The sequence below is a fragment of the Eurytemora carolleeae genome, unplaced genomic scaffold, assembly GCF_000591075.1.
Source record: "Eurytemora carolleeae unplaced genomic scaffold, Eaff_2.0 scaffold35, whole genome shotgun sequence".
Classification (NCBI taxonomy): Eukaryota; Metazoa; Arthropoda; class Copepoda; order Calanoida; family Temoridae; genus Eurytemora; species Eurytemora carolleeae.
The window spans coordinates 535,431-555,037 of NW_019396166.1; the positions used below are offsets into that span (position 1 = coordinate 535,431).

At 30.9% G+C, this 19,607-nt stretch overlaps 2 protein-coding genes and 1 long non-coding RNA gene across 3 annotated transcripts in view; all 3 read right to left on the reverse strand.

Annotated features, from left to right (window-relative positions):
* Nucleotides 1-3,113, reverse strand: part of LOC111696993 (dynein intermediate chain 2, axonemal) — an 8,688-nt gene extending 5,575 nt beyond the window's left edge. The window contains exons 1-3 of the mRNA XM_023466843.1: nt 3,037-3,113; nt 1,824-1,896; nt 1,397-1,493 (exon numbers count right to left, since the gene is read on the reverse strand). Coding sequence (XP_023322611.1) covers nt 1,397-1,493; nt 1,824-1,896; nt 3,037-3,098 — 232 coding nt within the window. The 5' untranslated portion in view covers nt 3,099-3,113. The remainder of the gene's footprint in view (nt 1-1,396; nt 1,494-1,823; nt 1,897-3,036) is intronic.
* A 936-nt stretch (nt 3,114-4,049) lies between these two features.
* LOC111696996 (uncharacterized) lies at nt 4,050-8,489 on the reverse strand. Its single transcript, XR_002764200.1, has 5 exons — nt 8,445-8,489; nt 7,336-7,418; nt 5,381-5,438; nt 4,890-5,019; nt 4,050-4,266 (listed from the first exon to the last, which is right to left on the reverse strand). It is a non-coding gene; the product is annotated as an uncharacterized LOC111696996 (long non-coding RNA).
* A 1,950-nt stretch (nt 8,490-10,439) lies between these two features.
* LOC111696988 (dynein intermediate chain 3, ciliary) lies at nt 10,440-19,607 on the reverse strand. Its single transcript, XM_023466836.1, has 7 exons — nt 19,560-19,607; nt 17,974-18,030; nt 15,993-16,073; nt 13,305-13,424; nt 12,466-12,521; nt 11,820-11,874; nt 10,440-10,532 (listed from the first exon to the last, which is right to left on the reverse strand). Exons 1-7 carry the CDS (start codon nt 19,605-19,607, stop codon nt 10,440-10,442), a joined length of 510 nt encoding a protein of 169 aa, XP_023322604.1.

The following is a 19,607-nucleotide window of genomic DNA, read 5'->3' on the forward strand; positions in this document are numbered from 1 at the left end:
GGGGGGGGGTCAATTTGCCCCCCCCCCCAGCATATCCTGGTTTTCAAGTACCCCAGTAGAGATAGGGTTAAAAAGTATGTGCCGACAAAAATGACCAGAAGAGAAAAGGCAAAAAAAAATATGTTTTTTATGTAAAATTGTGATTGTAAGTTAAAATTCTCTTGGATAAGGACCGAACCGTTCAATCAGCGTGAGTTGCAAGTATTAGGAAATCTGAATTTGTGGCGAATAATCTGTTTTTTAAACTTTCTCTCCATATTACTATTTTTTTCGTCACTGCAAGATAAAAAACCTCTAAAAGTGTTAAAGGAAGAAACATTAAAAACTACTCAGTGGTGTAGAAGTTTACTAGTGTTTAATAATATAAAGAAGAAAACAGTTAAGGACCACTTTAAACACAAATTCATCTAGAAATACTCGAAACAAATCAAAACCCCTCAAACAGCTGGTTTAAGATAAAAATACTATGAATAACAATCTCATTTTTTCGTACAGACACGAAATAATCAAACAAATTAAAATTTGTAATTATCATTGATTAAATGCACACAAAATTATGTTTTATACTTGAACTTATATTATTTTTATGAATATACAGTGTGGGATACAAAAAAAACGAAATTAGCGTAGTTTATCAGACACAACAATAAATTGTTTTATGCAGGGTTCATATTTAATTTGAAAAATTATTTAGCTAAAAAAAATTAAAACTGTTTTGGGGTCATAGAAAAAAAACAACGAAAGTTATTTCCTCGATAAGTCATCAGTAGAAATTCATATTATTTACAAAAACTATTGACTAGCCTTGTACTTAATATTCTAGCTGGACTCCAGCAACCACTGCTTTGTACCTAATATTCTAGCTGGGCTCCATCAACCACTGGCTTGTACATGCTATTCTAGCTGGACTCCAACAACCACTGCCTTGTACCTGATATTCTAGCTGGACTCCAGCAACCACATGCCTTGTATCAGATATTCTAGCTGGACTCCAACAACTACTGCCTTGTACCTCATAATCTAGCTGGACTCCAGCAACCACGTGCCTTGTATCAGATATTCTAGCTGGACTCCAGCACCACTGGTCAGTCGTGTACCTGATATTTTAGCTGGAATCCAGCAACCACATGCCTTGTACCTGATATTCTAGCTGGACTCCAGCAACCACTGGTCAGCTGTGTACCTGATATTCTAGCTGGACTCCAGCAACCACATGCCTTGTACCTGATATTCTAGCTGGACTCCAGCAACCACTGGTCAGCTGTGTTCCTGATATTCTAGCTGGACTCCAGCAACCACATGCCTTTTACCTGATATTCTAGTTGGACTCCAGCAACTACATGCCTTGTACCTGATATTCTAGCTGGACTCCAGCAACCACTGGTCAGCCTTGTACCTGATATTCTAGCTGGACTCCAGCAACCACCAGTGAGCCTAGCAGAACTTGGTTTCATAGTAAATATATTGCTTTCTTGAAGATCTTCACACCATATCTGAATAAGGCTGGGTCTAACACATATACATGGAGTTCTAACTGATATGAATTAAAAGTCAGAAAGCCTTCACACTCAACCAAATCTAATCCAGGAAAGGGAAAGTCCATGTGCAGAGGCGTATTCAGGAGGTGAAGGGCTATGGGGGCTAAGCCCCCCCTGGACCAGTGAAATATATTGATAAATAAAACACACGGGTTTGTAAATCATGAACAATGACAAGTTTTTAGAAACTTTTATACTATTAACTTCATTAAATTTCAAGGAAAAAATAATTTTCCAACAAAAAAATAAAATATTATAATTTATAGTTCAAAAGTAAAAGTTTACCTTGGCTGTGTTATCCCCTATGGTCAGAAAGTTTTTTGGATAAAAGGGGTTCGTCTCAACATGCATTATGTTACTAGTAAACATATAAAGGATTTGTTATGATAATTTTTGGATAAAAGGGGTTCGTCTCAACATGCATTATATTACTAGTAAACATATAAAGGATTTGTTATGATAATTTTTGGATAAAAGGGTTCGTCTCAACATGCATTATATTACTAGTAAACATATAAAGGATTTGTTATGATAATTTTTGGATAAAAGGGGTTCGTCTCATTATGCATTATGTTACTAGTAAACAAATAAAGGATTTGTTATGATAATTTTTGGATAAAAGGGGTTAGTCTCAACATGCATTATATTACTAGTAAACATATAAAGGATTTGTTATGTTAATTTTTGGATAAAAGGGGTTCGTCTCAACATGCATTATATTACTAGTAAACATATAAAGGATTTGTTATGATAATTTTTGGATAAAACGGGTTCGTCTCAACATGCATTATGTTGCTAGTAAACATTTAAAAGATTTGTTATGATAATTTTTTTTCTATATTTTTGTTTTCTTAAAATCTGTGATACCCTTCTTTTTGGTAATAATCTTAGCTTTCTGATGTTAATCTTTCTTGGAACCCCTTTTTTACATTTTTAAACAAATAAAAAGACAATTTTTTTCATATTTTTCTGATTTCAGAGGAGGATTTATTACATTCACAAAATTGAAAAAATTTTAATTTTTGTTTTGGTTTTTGGTTTTTGGTCATTAAAGTAATTACATTAAAAATATGAGATCTTTCCGCAAACTTTGATTTTTAGAACCCTATATCTTTGCAACCTGATTTTTAGAACCCTTTATCTTTGCAACCTGATTTTTAGAACCCTATTTTTTTGCAACCTGATTTTTAGAACCCTATATCTTTGCAACCTGATTTTTAGAACCCTATATCTTTGCAACCTGATTTTTAGAAGCCTATATCTTTGCAACCTGATTTTTAGAAGCCTATATCTTTGCAACCTAATGTCATAGACCTACGATACTTTAAACTTTCAATTCTGTTATTTCAAATAGTTTTATTAAATTTTATTGAAAAATTAAAGTTTGTTGCATGAATCCAATTATCTTGGGCCTTAGATGTTTTGATGATAATTCACTTGCATAAGTTGTAAGGGCAAAACAAAAAAACTAAATTTTAGTTTTCAGATAAATTTTTACCTATGTTGACAATTTTCAAAGGAATTAAGAATTCTGCTGTTCGTTCCTAATTTCGGATTCATTCTGCAGGAAAACACACTACCCTTAAATGTATAAATTTGTACATTTACAATTAATGTTTATTTGGCCTTGTTAATGTTTGCCTATAATAAACTTTAAATCTTGCATACAAGAATTTAAGAATTGTAAAATTTTGTAAATAAAAGTTGTTATTACATTTTTTAACAATTAAAAAGGCTTATAGAGTTTGAATATTTTCTTATAAAAATCTGTGTAACCTCATGGAGTAAATAAAGTAGGTTTTAGTTCCACATTTTTGGGAAATATATATATATTAAGTTTTAACGACACAATAATCATCAACGCCAATATAAAAAATGTAAAAAATTTACAGGAAAATAAACAAAACAAAACCCTTTTTTTGTCTATTGAAGAAATTAAATTCTACAAATGGTAAGTGAAAAAAATTAACCTGTTCAGTCCCTAGCAAAAACTTTGCTGGTATCAATGGATCATAGGAGATACACGATACCCCCTGGTTAATTAAGTCCCAACACTCTTGACATTTTGAAATACAATCCGATAAAGAAAGTCAAAACCGTTCTAATTACTTTTTTTTACGGTGATAGATACGGTGCTAGGATGGTTTAAAAAATTAAAACGTAAGTCGATTTCACAAACTCAAGAAGTTGAAACAGTTTTCATTCTACTAAAGGGAGTGACCGGCTATGTATGGTAGTTGAACTCAGTATGCAGTTTTGTGGACAAATTCTTCAGGATTCATTTGAGACATAAAACTTTTGATCGCAGAGTCGACTTTTAAAATCATCTTTTCTTGTGGTTCTCAAACAGTATCGTCCGAAAAGATGAGTTTGAAAGTCGAGTTTGCGATCAAACTCAGTGATTACACATCCTAGAAACGTTTTATACGTCGAGTTTCGAATGAATCCTAAAGAATTTATCCACAATACTGCATACTCAGTTCAACTACCATACATAGCCGGTCACTCCCTTTAAAGCAAACACAAAAGTGGTCGTCATGGTGAAAATAAATCAGCCCTCCCCCTTCCCCCACAAAGGATTTAGAGTTAGACAATAATGTTTCATATTGTTTAAAGTAATCTTATAGAAAATACAGGAAAAATATGTTTTAAAAGTCTGGAGAGGGTGAGACTTCCTCGTTTTTTTCATTTGAATATTCTTTCTCAGGGAGAATCGGTAAAAACTGATCTGAAAAAAAATTGCATGAAAACAATTGAAAACTGCGGAATGAATGTTGTCTTGGTCATATTACTCTTGTGCAATGTCGCTTAGAATATTATAAACTGATAAGTTTGAATATATGCACTGCAGTACTGTGTCCATCTATAGATGCCATTTACTTATCGAGAGATGACATCGCGTCATTAAAACTGAAAATATTCAAAATAACGAAATATAAAAATGTCTATTAATTGGATAAAACGTATTTACATATGCATATACCCAAGCGCGTAGTGGAGGTTTAGCCTAGGGGGGTGCACTTTTGGCGCCCCCTTAAAAAACCAGTATGAAGAAATAAAGTTTAAAATCTATATTAATCCACCTGAAGGCTGACAATTAGTCATTAGACCAAAATTACCAATAATTTTAAATGAAACTCCGCGGAATAAAAATATTAAAAGATTAAGGTAAAAGAAAGAATTTGATAAATAATCATAAAATGGACAAATTGTGACATTGTCTATTGATAAGAAAACTAAAAAATCTGAATATATATGTAAGTTTACTGTTTAATGAATTAGAGCCTGCCTCTGGCTCTAGGGTGGGGGTCCTAGGGGGGTGCCCCCTATCCACTACACGCCAGCATATACCTGTTGGGATTCCTGGAACCCTGATATCCCACCATTTTACGGTCCCATCAGCTGATCCAGTGAAACATTCAAAACCAGTTTTTCCAAACCAAATGAAGCTATTTACAGCCTGTGTATGACTGCTTTCAAACTAAAAGTATGAATATGAAAGAAAAATATTTTCAAACATAAAATTCTAAAGATGAAATATTTATTTAAGTATTATAAATTGAATATAAATATAAATTGAAAAAGATTTGTTTGTTTGAATTTTATATAGATTTTATTGATTAATTGAAAACTATCAATATTGAACATACATGTTGTTTTTTACTTTAAAAACATTTTATAATAATAATATTAGTTATATAGCGATTTATTTTCAGTTTCAGATATTTTTACAAATTTTTAACATTCTGTCTCATTTTATTTTAAATATTGAATTATTAAATTGAAATAAAAATAAAATTTTAGATTTTAGTTTAAGAATTTTATATTTCTAATAATATTACCGGAGTTTGACCAACAGGGATTCCTCCAATTCTCTCATCCCACCAACAAACCTTACCTCTTAAATCAGTCATCGTTAAACAATATTAAACAATTACACCCCCCCCCCCCATCGTGATAGGATTAAAAATCTGGCATTGTTAACGATCTATAATTATTAACGATCAGAATATATTGTAATTTAGCAACAATTGTTAATAATCAACTAATGTCAACAATCAAGCATTGTTAATGATGGAGTGTTGTTACCGTTTTTATTGTTAACAATTAACTTAAAGTGTTAAAAATCAACCACTGTTGACGATCAATCATCTTTAACAATCAACTATTGTTTACGATCAACAGATGTATAACAATTAACTAATGTCAACAACCAACCATCAGTAATGATCAAATATGTTTAACGAGTTTCTTGTTACCGATCCATTATTATTAGCCATTAATTATCGTTAAAACCCAAAAATTGTTGACGAGCGGATTTATAACAATTATCTTTTGTTAATAAACAAGAATTGTTAATGATCAATCTACAGCAATCTAGCAATGTTAACGAGCAACTATTGCATGTTAACGATCAACTAATATCAACAATCAAGCATTGATAATGATGAAGTATTGTTAACGTGCTTATTGCCAACGATCAATCATTTTTAAGAATTAACTTATAGTGTTAAAAATCAACCACGGTTAGCGATCAATCATCTTTAACCATCCACTAATGTTAACAGTCAACTATTATTTAACATTCAACTAAGGTCAAACAATCAACAAATAGTAATAATAAAAAATTGTTAACGAGTTTATTGTTCATGATCGACAATTGTTAGCAATCAATTATTGTTAAAAATCAACCATTGTCAACAATCAACTATTGTTAACAATCAACTATTGTTAACAATTAACTATTGTTAACAATCAACTATTGTTAACAATCAACTATTGTTAACTATTGTTAACAATCAACTATTGTTAACAATCAACTATTGTTATCAATCAACTATTGTTAACAATCAACTATTGTTAACAATCAACTATTGTTAAAAATCAACTATTGTTAACAACCAACCATTGTTAACAATCAACTATCGTTAACAATTAACTAATTTCAACAATTAACAATAGAAAAGGATTAATTATTGTTAACGTGTTTATTGTTAACAATCTACTAATGTCACACTTCATAAACAATTGTTAACCATCAACCTAAGTGTTAGTGATCAATCAACTACCAATATATAAACCAACCATCTGCATTGTTGAGATAAATCAGATAAATCAATAGTTTTCAAATCAAGAACCTCCCCTGCCAATATATGCAGGCCATTTTTCAAAAAGAAGAAATAAAAATTTACAAAAAGTTTTCTAGAGTTCTGTTACGCGAGCCATGCTGCGTGTAGAAAGTCTGCTTGTCACCCCTGGGTATTTCTGAGTTCTCCCTGAAGATCTGTACGGAATGTATTGTGAAAGAACTAGTTTAGGAACTGTTTACAGACCGACTGCGCAGACGCAAGATTTCTCGCGGAGTAGTAAATAATTTATATCAGTATATGTTTATTCGTTTTGCAAGTATTAGCCGTGTTCAGAATTCTGGGATCACTGTGGTAACTATTTTATATATATTTATGCTTATCGGTTTGATTATAGTATGATTGATATTTATATACATGTTTTTTGGTTCCTAGCCACAGTTTTTTAATGCCTGAGTGAATTATTTGTTGTAGTTGTATGATTTGTCACTCAAAGCTTTTTCTGTGGGTTTATTAAACTTATTTAGATTGAAGGCTCAGAGAAATAAACGTTCGGAACCTTACTATCATCCTTTTTATTATGAAGAGCGTTGAGAGAAGGAAGTCTTAAAATCCAGTCCTGAGAAATACCACACGGTATATATATTAGGTCTTTAGGGAAATCGCTAAGTAGCGAAACAAGTTCTTATCTTATTGTTTTATATTCTAACCTATAGCAACCTCCACCAACCAAGTGTGGAGTTTTTGAGCTGTAATCAATTTGACAAAGCTGCCCGGGGACCTTTAAAGTTACCTAAATTAAAAACCAAAAGTAAACACATGCAGCTTTAAATTAATTTTACAGATTTTTAGTTTTTTTTTATACGTTAATATTTTTCTATAACTTTTTATGCTTATTTAGAATGGCATTCTTTACAATATCGGGTTGCAAAGATAGAGGATAGAGGATTCAAAAATCAAAGTTTTCGACAAGAACGGATATCTTTGGTTGCAGTTACTAACAGTCAACATTTAAAAAGAAAACCTGAAAATGTTTCTATTTTTAAATGTTGTAAATTGATCAATCAAATCAGGAAAATATTCAAAATATTGTGATGTCATTATTTTAAATGTAAAATGGCTTTTTTTAAAAATATTTAGGGAATCATTTTAGCACACTTTTTTTACTGAATAACTGGGCTCTCAGCCGATATTTATTATTTGTCATTTTTTATCATGATATATGATCAAACATACCCAACCAGTGTCCGAGTTTAATGAATTTGAGCCGCGGCTAAAATCTGCCAAAAACCGGTTTTAATTGAGCGTCGGCTATAATCTAGAAAAATTGAATACAGTTTTAAGTGGAACCAACCATATTTGAACCGCGCCTTAAATTTAAGCCGCAGCTCAAATTCTTTAAATTCGGCCTCGGGATATAGGGGTAACCTTTAAATGTAAGATTTAAATTTAAAACAACATAAAAAAACTTGTTGTGCACTAAAAGTTAAACAAGGAAAGCTAATTGCGAAATTACTTTTAAAAATGTCAAACTAATGAATTTAACTTTAAGAAATTAATAAATTGTATTTGATTTTTTAATTCAAATTAGACACAAAATCAGATTTTGTTCATCCCTATATCATTGCAACCTGATTGTGAACCTGTGATATTTCAAACTTCCAGATTATTTAATCTGAATGCTGATTAATATGTGAAGTTTGGAATAATGTCGGAATAAATACAAAGATAAGGGGATTAGAAAATCATGAGTTTGTGGCAAAAACTTAGTTTTAGAGACAGAATTAAAAAAAATATATATAGATATAAAGTTGCCTACCACTGGTTCAGTATTTTCCTCCAAATCAAACAAATATGCATCTCTAAACACATAATTGTGCATTTATATTTAAATGGTAAGAAATTGATGTCTTTCATTCCACACATTAAAAAAATTAAAATGAGATAAAAATAAATTTCTTACAAAAGAAATGAACTAACTTTACGTTTGTTTGCTCGGATTGGTAAAAGTATAAAATACGTAAATATACTTGTATAATTCCCATCAACACTTTACAACAATATTTACTTTGCTCGTCTGTTTGGGTGTCTGTATCCAATAAACGTTCCAGCGGCTAAACTGATCGGTTTAGCCGGTTTGCCGCATTGTCATAACAATGGTAAATTTTGTCAACGTTTCTTATATTAAAAATGCGCCATTTTGGTCGTAAAAGTCGCAAAATTTTGTTATTTGTTAGATCACGATGTAAAATGGTGATTGTTAAAAAGCTATAACTGTTACAAAAAAATATTTTGTTATTTAAATTATGCAAAAATATACTGGATTTGTAGTTAAATTCCTGTTTGATAAAAAAATAATCCCTTTTTAAAAGGAACTTAAATATTTTAGAAATATAACATTTTAGAATAATCTGCAAATAATCTGAGGAGAGTACTAGGAAAATCTTGTAAATTCAATATTTGAGAAAATACCAAGATTTAACAAAATATTTTGTGAGAATTGAACCAACATATTTTATTTTACAATTTATCCATCTTAAGATATTTCATTTTCTACAGTTTCTTAAATATTACAAATTGGAATTATGGTTTGTCACAAATATGACAACTTTAATAAAAAATCATTGTTGTTCAACAGAGTTCAACATTATCTAAGGTCTACGACATTGGTTTGCAAAGATATAGGAATTAGAATATATATTAGAGGGGAACTTACTAGAAAAAAGTGTAAAACGGCCATTTTGTTGTACTGTTTCCATACTGCAGGTGTACTATAGATATTTATGCAATTTAACCTTTTGGGCCCTGGAATATCATTTTATAGAAAATCTAAAATTAATGTTAAAAGAAAACCAAATTATGAAATAGGCTGGTTTCATAATTGACCAATGATCATTTCACATAGACTCTATGCCTTTCACTTTACGAACGATGATTTTCCGTTATAACTATAAATCAAATGATGGTTTTTATTCACCTTATTCATTATAAAGTTTATTTAATAGCTTTAAAAATTCGAAATTGAAATGAATAGTCTAGGTAACATACTGCATTAATGTACTCTACTGCATATAATTTGTGAACATTTACATGATTTGTACACTTTGAACTCCCTTTCAGGCTGAAAGGGACTGAACAAATTCATACCGAGAGATTCTTTAAATTCCCCTCTAATATATATTCTATATTCTATGGCATTGACATTTAGACACTTCTTTGAATTTATTTTCTGCAAAAATATCAAAACATCAAATGCCAAATGATCAAATACCTCATTATGAAGTACAAACAAAGTACGTTTCAATTAGGTCTACAAGCTAGAAATGTAAACAAATCAAAGAAAAATCATAACAACGGATCGTACTGCATTTTTCATCTCAAAACCGGTTAAATGTCAACAACAAAGAGAAAACAAAGAGGAGACGATAAGAGATAAGGTAAGAGAAGAAAAGAGAGAACAGAAGAGTAGAGAAGAGAAGAGAAGAAAAGATAAGAAAAAAGAGAAGAAAAAATAGAAGAAAAAAAGAAGAAAAGAGAAAAGAAGAAAAAAAAGTGAAGAAAGGAGAAGAGAAGAAAATAGAAGAGAAGAGAAAGAAGAAAAAAAAATTGCGTGAAAGAGAGAGCTTGCATTTTACAGACGTTTTATCATAAAAATATGTTTAAGAATACCTTAAACTTTAAAATTAACTGTATTGTAAAATTGTATGAAATTGAAAACAATAGTTGTCCTAACTGTTTAGCGTACATTTTTTTGGATCATTTAGAGATTTTTGATCATTTGGCATTTGATATTATGTTGCGATTTTATTTGATTTTAAGATGCAATAATGTCCCTGGATGGTTCCTCCTCGTTAGATGGGAACTCATGAGCACAGTGAGCTACAGCTAACCATACTTTATCACAACTCTTAACAGAAGAAAAATATTGTCTTTATGCACTATTAAAAAAGACTTTGTTAGAAAAAGCAAGCTAATGCATGGGTAACGCCGAACGGTTCTCTAAATTATGTAGATTTTGTTCAGAATGAGATACTGGATGTTAGAGATATTTCACATATTTCTATTTAAAATTCTATTCGTAAGTTCGAAATGAATTTGGTAATTTTGATTTTACAAATGAGGATTTTTTTTAAAAACAAACTCATCGTTTTGTTAATGACGTAGAAAAGGCGATAAAAGAGACGATCGTTTAAATCTTACGTCATTTCGTTAAGGGAGGTCTGGACTTTTTTTGAATTCTTGACGATTGTTTTCTTTTGTTAACAACCGTACCTTTAATAACAATCGTTAACGAAGATTCATCTTTAGTGATTGTTATCAACGATCCATCATTAACAATTGTTATCAAGACCCATTGTTAACGATCATTATCGATGACCCATCGTTAACGATCGTTATCGATGACCCATTGTTTACGATCGTTATCGTCGACCCATAGTTAACGTTCGTTATCAACAACCCATCGTTAACGACCGTTATCAACGACCCATCTTTAACAATCGTTATCAAAGACCCATCGTGTTTTAAAAACGGTTAACAACGCTTATTTCGAACTAACTATGCTTTTCTACTCGATCAATTCATTCCTTGGCGGTCAGATTAAAAGACACAGTTGGCCTTGCCCTTGTACCGTGTCAACAATCGCGGTTTTCACCAAAAATAAAAATAAAACCTAGAGGAGTTACGAGGTCAGAAAGACGTGCTAGTAATGTAGCATATACTTTAATTTTTTTTCCTTTTATAGTCTAGTTTGCAGTGGTAGGCAGGATTGTTATGTTTATCAATAAAAGCTAAACTTTATTTTTTTCATATTCAAAATATGCAGAATATATATTTATGTTTTGAATAGCGGTTTCAGCCAACGAAAACTCTCACTAAAAAATTTGAAATAAGCGAATAAATGCGAAAATGTTGCAAATTTTTGTAGCTGCAACAACTAAACATTTTCATCATTTGTATCATAATAAATGATTTCTCTTCCATATTTTTTTCGCAAAATTTTCGCTTTTTGATTTCCCAAAAATTTTAGCATTTGTTTTTTCGCAAAACAGAAAAAAGCGAAAAAAAGAAAATTTTCTCATTTTCTTGAAGAAATGGAAGGAGGGGGGGGGGTCGATTATTGACTTATCTTGTCGTAAAAACAGATACCTTCCTCCAGGAAAAAGGAGTAGGGGGGGGGGGGGATTATATATACCTTCCTCCAAGAAATGCTACTCACTGGGCGACGTTTACCACTGTAATCCTTTAGTCTAGGAATATTTTGATTAAAAAATTATTTTACATAGATTTAAAATAACATTTGAATAAAAAAACTGAAAAGTTATATTAATATTATTTATTGAGTCAATTTTTTCTATATTCCTTATTTGATAAAGTTAGTTTAAAGAGATGCAGTCCACATTATTTTAAACTGCCCTTGCTACTCAAGAAATGCATTCTTTTTAAGAACTGCAACTTGTAAACCTCTCAATAAGTCACGTGATATCTTAAGTTTCGAAAAATAGAAATCGTTTAGATTTACTTTTAGCCCTTTTTAAATGCTTGTCTCGCTTGGCACCCTGAACTAACGAGAGAGAGAAGCATTCGGTTTCTTTTATTTGAAATCGTACGTGTTTTCGTCTATAACTCAATTCAGTCTTTAGACTTACAGATTTGTTTATTTTTTACTTTTTCATTCAAAATGTACATGCCAACAAAAAAGTATTTAAGATAAAAGGCTGCAAAAAATGATGTAAAAGGGGTCATATTGTGATAGAAAGTCACAGTTATCTGAAATATTGACAGAACCGTTAAATCCACATGTTGGATTTCCGTTGACAGTCCCTTTATAAACAACTTACTTTGATAAAGTTGTAATTTTCAATGCACTGCTATCTTCCTCTTTCTCCTCATAATCCTGAAAATAAAATTCTTAAAGGGACAGTAAGCGTAATTTCAAAGCTGGCAATACCCGGTTTACAATGGTACTCTTGACATCCTTGACATCTTAAACTGATAAAAAATGTGGAAGATACCGTCGTTATACAGTCGTTTTTATGACTATAAAGCTGTTTGATTCTAATTATCGCTCCATATTGTGATCTTATAAGTAATACATGAGCAGGTTTTTTTTCGCAGAGAAACCGCAAATGAAAATAATCAGTTCTGAGAAAAAACACAGATATTTTATTGGTTCCATTCTAAATCGGGCTAAACCATTTTTGTATGGAGGTTTACTTCAAAATGCGTAGACACAGTAAAACGTCCAATTTATTATTGTACCCCTTTAAGGAACTGTAGTCGACATTTCTAGTTACCCTCAATTTGTAGAGAGGCACAATTTCGGTTGACGAAAATACCATTTAAACATGGTAATGACCGCCTTGAACTACGAGTCCTGACAAAGAATTGTCACCCTTTTCGAGGTATATTCGTGTTACATACATGTTATGTCATCCTATATCCTATAGGCTTGTCCGTGCACTTCCGTTGAAACTTTTCGAACGCTACTTTAGAGATTAACACACAGATTTGCAATTAAAGAATAGACATTTTTAAATGAAATAATATTTGAAGCTTTATTTTGTTTTAAATTTTACCTTTTAGATAACTTTTGAGGAAACTTTGAATTGTAAAATAAAAGAAAAAAAATTTCATTTATTTTGGAATTTTAATGTTTATTTTATGTTTTCTTGATCACCTGAAAATAGATTTCTTCAATGTTGATGGCGTTGTTTATTCGTATAAATCTTTCCATAGTTTTCGATAGTTTTGCAGCGGTCCATTTAAACATGTCCTCCTTACACACCTTTCTCACAAACTGAAAAAACCAAAAACATAAAATTTGTCGAAAAACTTTGCAAAATAGAAATCAATTTTATCTTCAACTGTGTTTAGTGTGTTCAGCTAATGAATAGAAATCAGAGTTTGATCTGGTTTGATCTGGTTTGATCTGGTTAAACTGCTCTTCGCTAAAGGAGTTGAATCTTTGCCACAAATCAATTTTTTAAATTTCTTTATCTTTGGAACCTAATGATGTAAACCTTTGATATTTCAAACTTAGATTATTTGATCAATGCAGCATTCATAGTTTGAAATATCTAAGGCCTACGGCATTGTGTTGCAAAGATATTGAGATTAGAGAACAAGATTTTGTGGGAAAGACTGAATTCCTATCGTATTGGTTCAACAAAACGTTAGGATTTCTAGCAATGTGTTACTTAAAAATAAACAAATAAAGACAAAATCCGAGTAAAAGAACAAAAGTAAAGTAGCACTTATTGTACAGACAGTGGAATAGGAAACGACATTTTTGCAATCTTATATGTTTGTATTTGATGTTGTTTCAAAGCAAATAATAGTTAAGCCAGTTGAATACAAATTAACGATAGGTCTGTGTAAACTATACAATTGAATGTTCATTTGAAATCTTCCAATGCCTATAGTTTGATGATTCCCTCTGTATTATTACACATTCACCCATTATGTTTTAGAGGAACTCTGCATTAGCGTTTCAACCGAAATTGGTAAATCGGTTTGCGAAAATTTCGCATTTTTCGCAAAAAAAAAATTTCACCGAAAATTTCGCATTTTTTTGGATTTCGTTCGTTGAAAAAAATTACCAAGTTATCGAGAAATTGTCTCATTTCTGTTCTTGGCAACATTTTTGTTTGTGAAATTTCGCATAGTTTTTGCTTCCTTTCGCTAAATTTACTGACGCAAAAAAACGTTGCAAAATACGAAATCAAAATTTCTCATTTTTTCGCGAACATTTTCGTTTGCTTTAAACTTGCAACCCTATTCTGCACTAATTACCCGCTTAACAGTTTGCTATTCCAAACTTTGCAAGATGTTTTTCTTCCTGTATGTTTCTAGATTAGCAAGCATACAATGAAGTTTCAAACTGTTATAAAAAATACTAAAACCTTTTGTCATTAAAACTTTTCTTTTAAAACTTTCATAAATTATGTTAGAAGCACTGTAAGTGTTTGAAAGTAACATTTTATTTAGTTCTTTTTCAAACATTTTACTTTGTTTCTTCTAACATTTAATTTGATTTTTAACATTTTATTGTAATTTTATTTTTAAAATTGTCAGTTGCCCAGGAGCCTCAGGACAGTCAGGTTCTTTTTATACATCACGCCTAGTTTCAAGCCGATGAGAGAAACCCTGTGTGGAATGAAACATGGCAGTGCACCCTACTTGGGAAAAAAGAAAATAATATCTATGCCTCTCTTCCCCCTCCATCTTGCTAGAAACAATGAAAATGGAAACATAGAAAGTAAATCCTGATTGGGTATGCACCATGCACAATGATACCAATTTATACTCTTTCGGCTGCGAGGTAAAGATTGCTGTGGACGAGGACGTATTCTGAAGTACAATTTAGGAGCAACTCCCCATTAATTTACATACAGTGCAACTTCCATGGGTAACCTTTTAAAAATTCCGCAGAACTCGGAAAGAGTATAAATCCTGGAGAAAGTAGGGATCTTCTATGCATGTCCCTCGATACCCTCCCATCCTGACCTACTCCAAACTTCTAACTCCTCTATTTGTCACAAACAGTATTTGGAATTGATTTCTTAGTGGACAAATGGTGTAGGCTCCATTTTCAAGACCACTAGGCCGGCGTAACCATATTTGGGCATGACGCTTAAAATAACAATTGCCGAAACCTTTTTTCCACCTGGCCCCCTCCCACCGTCCTGACCTTAAACCAGCCTGATCAACTGTGCAACGTCAGACTTTCCTGGTTACTGCAATAAATCTGCTAACTGAGTCAGCCAAGTTAGAACACACTAAAACATACATTCAACCTTAGTGAGTTTCTAAAAATTACTGGTTTCGACCAAATTTTTTTTTTCAGAATTATCAGAACCTGGGACAGTGAACAGAAGAAAAATAAATAAAGGAAGAAAAAATGACAAGAAGAATAATAAAATTAGAATTTTTCTGTATTAACAATATCCAAATTATAAAATTTAAAATATAAAATAACAAATATTAAAAACTTTTCTGAAATTCTACCTTGTCTTTTTCTCTAACATTTTAGTTTGTTTTCTAACATTTTGTTTAGGTTTTTTCAAACATTTTCAAATTTTTTTTAACAATTTACCCTGTTTTCTGAAAAACATTTTATCTAGTTTTTTTACCTATATTTTACCTTGTTATCTAACATTTTAGTTTGTTTTACTATCATGTTGCATTGTTTTTCTAATAATTTACCTTTTTTTACATTTTACCTTGCTTTTCTAACATTTTACCTTGTTTTCTAACATTTCACCTTGTTTTTTAACATATTACATTGTTTTCTAACAATTTACCTTGTTTTCTAACATTTCAACTTCTTTTCTAACAATTTACCATTTAAAAAAAAACCTTTCACCTTGTTTTTTTGTTCCTGTGATTCTAACCTTACATCTTTAGGCCAGCCACCTTCAGTATGATTTACGCTGCTGGTAATAACCTTAAAAGATAAACAATCAAAATAAAAATATTTTCAACCTTGCTTAAAAACATTAATGCTGATGCGTTGACATTTTTTGATTATAATTTGATTTGAATTAGTCATAGTCATACCTAGTTAAACCTCTTTTTTTGTTTAAACACAACCTTCTCTTTCTTGAAACTTGAAACAAGCCATGGCTTGTTTTATTGAAACATATTTTAAACTAATTTTTATTGGATACAAACATACACACAGAAAAAACTAAGCGACAACATACATAAAATACGCTATTAAGGCAATTTGCGCCCACTCTTTTTTAAATTTGTGTAGCTTTCCTGACGTTTTTTTCAATTTCGATGATCTATAAAACTTCCCTGGAGTCTTGTGAGGCCCCCCCCCCCCNTTTTTATAATTTCTTTTATGAAAATAATTTTTTCAATTTACTCAAAGAAAATTTTGTTTTGTAACGAAATAAATCTTGAATATTTACGAATTTTGAATAATAGAAACTAGAAAAATGAATTTCTAACTTAATATATCTATACTAGGTTTTTAGGGCGCTTCGCGTTCACCTTCTATTTCAACGTTTTCTCTTTGCATATATTGTAAAACAAAAAAATCACAAAAATTTTGCGGATTTAATTAAAAAAATTTCGTGGATTTTTTAAATTTAATGCAAATCGAATTTGAGGCAAATTTTTGAAAAATTCGTTCATCCATCAACCTTCCCTGTAGTGATCACGTGAGGTCCCACAACAAATTTTTGTCCTGATCGGTTCAGCCGTTTTGACGTTTATTGGATAAAAACAAACAGACACCCAAATAAACAGGTAAGCCAAGTGTGTATATAGATAGAAGATTGTTATAAAACACACTTACGAGATTACAGTACTTTTTGTGTCTAAAAAAATGCAACCATTTCGGAGAGTCCTATAAACATGGTGATTAAAATATCGACATTTGATAGCTAGGCATCTTGAACTTGGACAAATTTGTCCAAGTTCAAGATGCCTAGCTATCAAATGTAAAAGTATATCTTCATATTTTTAAAATTTTGTTTAGTCATGGGATTTAGATTTTAAAGTTTAAAAGCTCTGTTAGATTTGTCTAGGTAAATTATGCAAAACTAAGCTTTTATTTAATTCAATTTGTGTTCCTAAATGAAGACGACTTTATTACAACTATTTTGTAAAATTGTCGACTGGTTGATTTCCTGTATATCTTATGTTTGAACTTGGGTTCATAGTAAACATCTTCATGTGCTTCTCCGTACAAACTAGTCAGATCTTCATCGTCAGCTTCCTTAAATCAACGTTGTAATGCAAGGAAAGTTATATCAGTGGTGTACACATCTTTTGTACTGCAGTGTACTGTCTCTGAGCGGTAATGTAAACACAAGACGGATTTCGAAGCCTAACATAGGATCCATCTTTCAAATAAAAAATCAATGAAAAATTCTGGTCATAGGAAACTATTATGTAAATTATCAAAATTTAATGCTTTTATCGTCCACGGATACTAAAAAAACACTGATGCATCTATTCTTGTTTACAAATTCCGCCCAGAGAGAACTGGTTTCAATATGTACGCAGAGTATACGCAACTGCAATTAATTTTCCTTGCATTATAACCCTGGTGTCTTGTGAGGCCCCCCCCCCCCAAAATATTTTGTCCCAATCGGTTCATTATTATTGGGGTAAATATTAGATACAATTGTACAAGCATATAAACCACACATACATTTCACTTTAAAAATGTTCATTTGGCGTATTATCCCGTTTTGTCTTACATAGTTTGTTTATGTACTGTACAGTGTACAACTTGTTCTAGTTGGGGGAAAGTCGTCCAGGTACTTGAACCGGAGTTTACAGTGACTAAGAAACAAGCCAAATAAATATATTTTAAGATAAATAAATACCTGTCTTGGTATAGTGTTGGTTCCTGCATGACGATAATGAACAATATCTCCTTCATTCTGAATTCAAATATTTTTTTTATTTTAAATTTGAAAAAAAACCGGCAAGGGAAATAAACCCGGATTTTGTTTGTTTTGATGAAAATATTGAATTGCCTTATGAAGAGGGTGTATCATGATGAAATCCTGAAATTGCGAGATAAAAATTAAACGAACAAATTTCAAGAACCCCCCTCTCTGCTACCCCACGTACATTGAAGATGTTTAAAAAGACATGATAAAAAAATGTTATAAGTCCGAAATATCCGCAGAATTTCTTTTTTTATCTTCCTGAACTAAACTCTCGTCTGGTAAAATATTGATTATTTTAACTTCTTCTTCTTCTTCTTCATCTTCCAGTGTTTTTTCCTAAAAAGAGAAAACAATCACATCTAAAATCTTTGAAATAATAAAATATTATCATTCTTCTATATGATAAAGCTCTACATGTATATTTGTAGGTCTGTATGTGTATATATATATATATATATATATATATTTAAACANTTACTAGTCAGATCTTCATCGTCAGCTTCCTTAAATCAACGTTGTAATGCAAGGAAAGTTATATCAGTGGTGTACACATCTTTTGTACTGCAGTGTACTGTCTCTGAGCGGTAATGTAAACACAAGACGGATTTCGAAGCCTGACATGGGATCCATCTTTCAAATAAAAAATCAATGAAAAATTCTGGTCATAGGAAACTATTATGTAAATTATCAAAATTTAATGCTTTTATCGTCCACGGATACTAAAAAAACACGGATGCATCTATTTTTGTTTACAAATTCCGCCCAGAGAGAACTGGTTTCAATATGTACGCAGAGTATACGCAACTGCAATTAATTTTCCTTGCATTATAACCTTGCTTTAAATAAAGAGATTGTACATTTATTAATTGGAGACACAATTAAGCGAATCTTCATTCGAAGATTTAAAATAAATAATAAACATCCTTTATCTTGTTTAAAAATATAATTTCTAAAAAGCGGCAAAAAAAACATGCATATCTGATTTTTTGTTTATATATTTTTGAAAACATCTTCTTCAGCTATTAAAAAGTATGTAATCTATTTTGTTCTGTTTTTTTATAATGTAAAAATAAAGTTACAATGTTGCAAAACTTTCCCGGCACCTGATAAAATTCTTCCTATTTTTGATAGTTTAGGAACAAACTAGTATTATTTATAATATTAGGTTAATCATTAATTAATATATACTCTTTTTATGATTTTTATAAATATTGAGAATATATGAGAATATAAAGGAATTGAGCCTTTGCCATAAACTCAAATATTATTATCTGAAGGTTAGATTATTTTACATAACAAACTTCAAATTTTGAAATATCTTATGTCTATAACATTTGGTTGATAAAATGTAAAGGTCCAAAAATCAGAGTTTGTGGCAAAGACTCAATTCCTTTCTGTTTTGAATGAATATTAAATTGAATATCAAGAATTTTCAACAATCGTATTTAATGCAAGATATTATAAAAGTGAATCGAAAACAAATTGTACAAAGTTTTTCTTTATTATGACTCATTTACCTCTCCTGGTTGTTCAGTTAGTTCAGAGCTTTTCTTAATTGGTGCCAT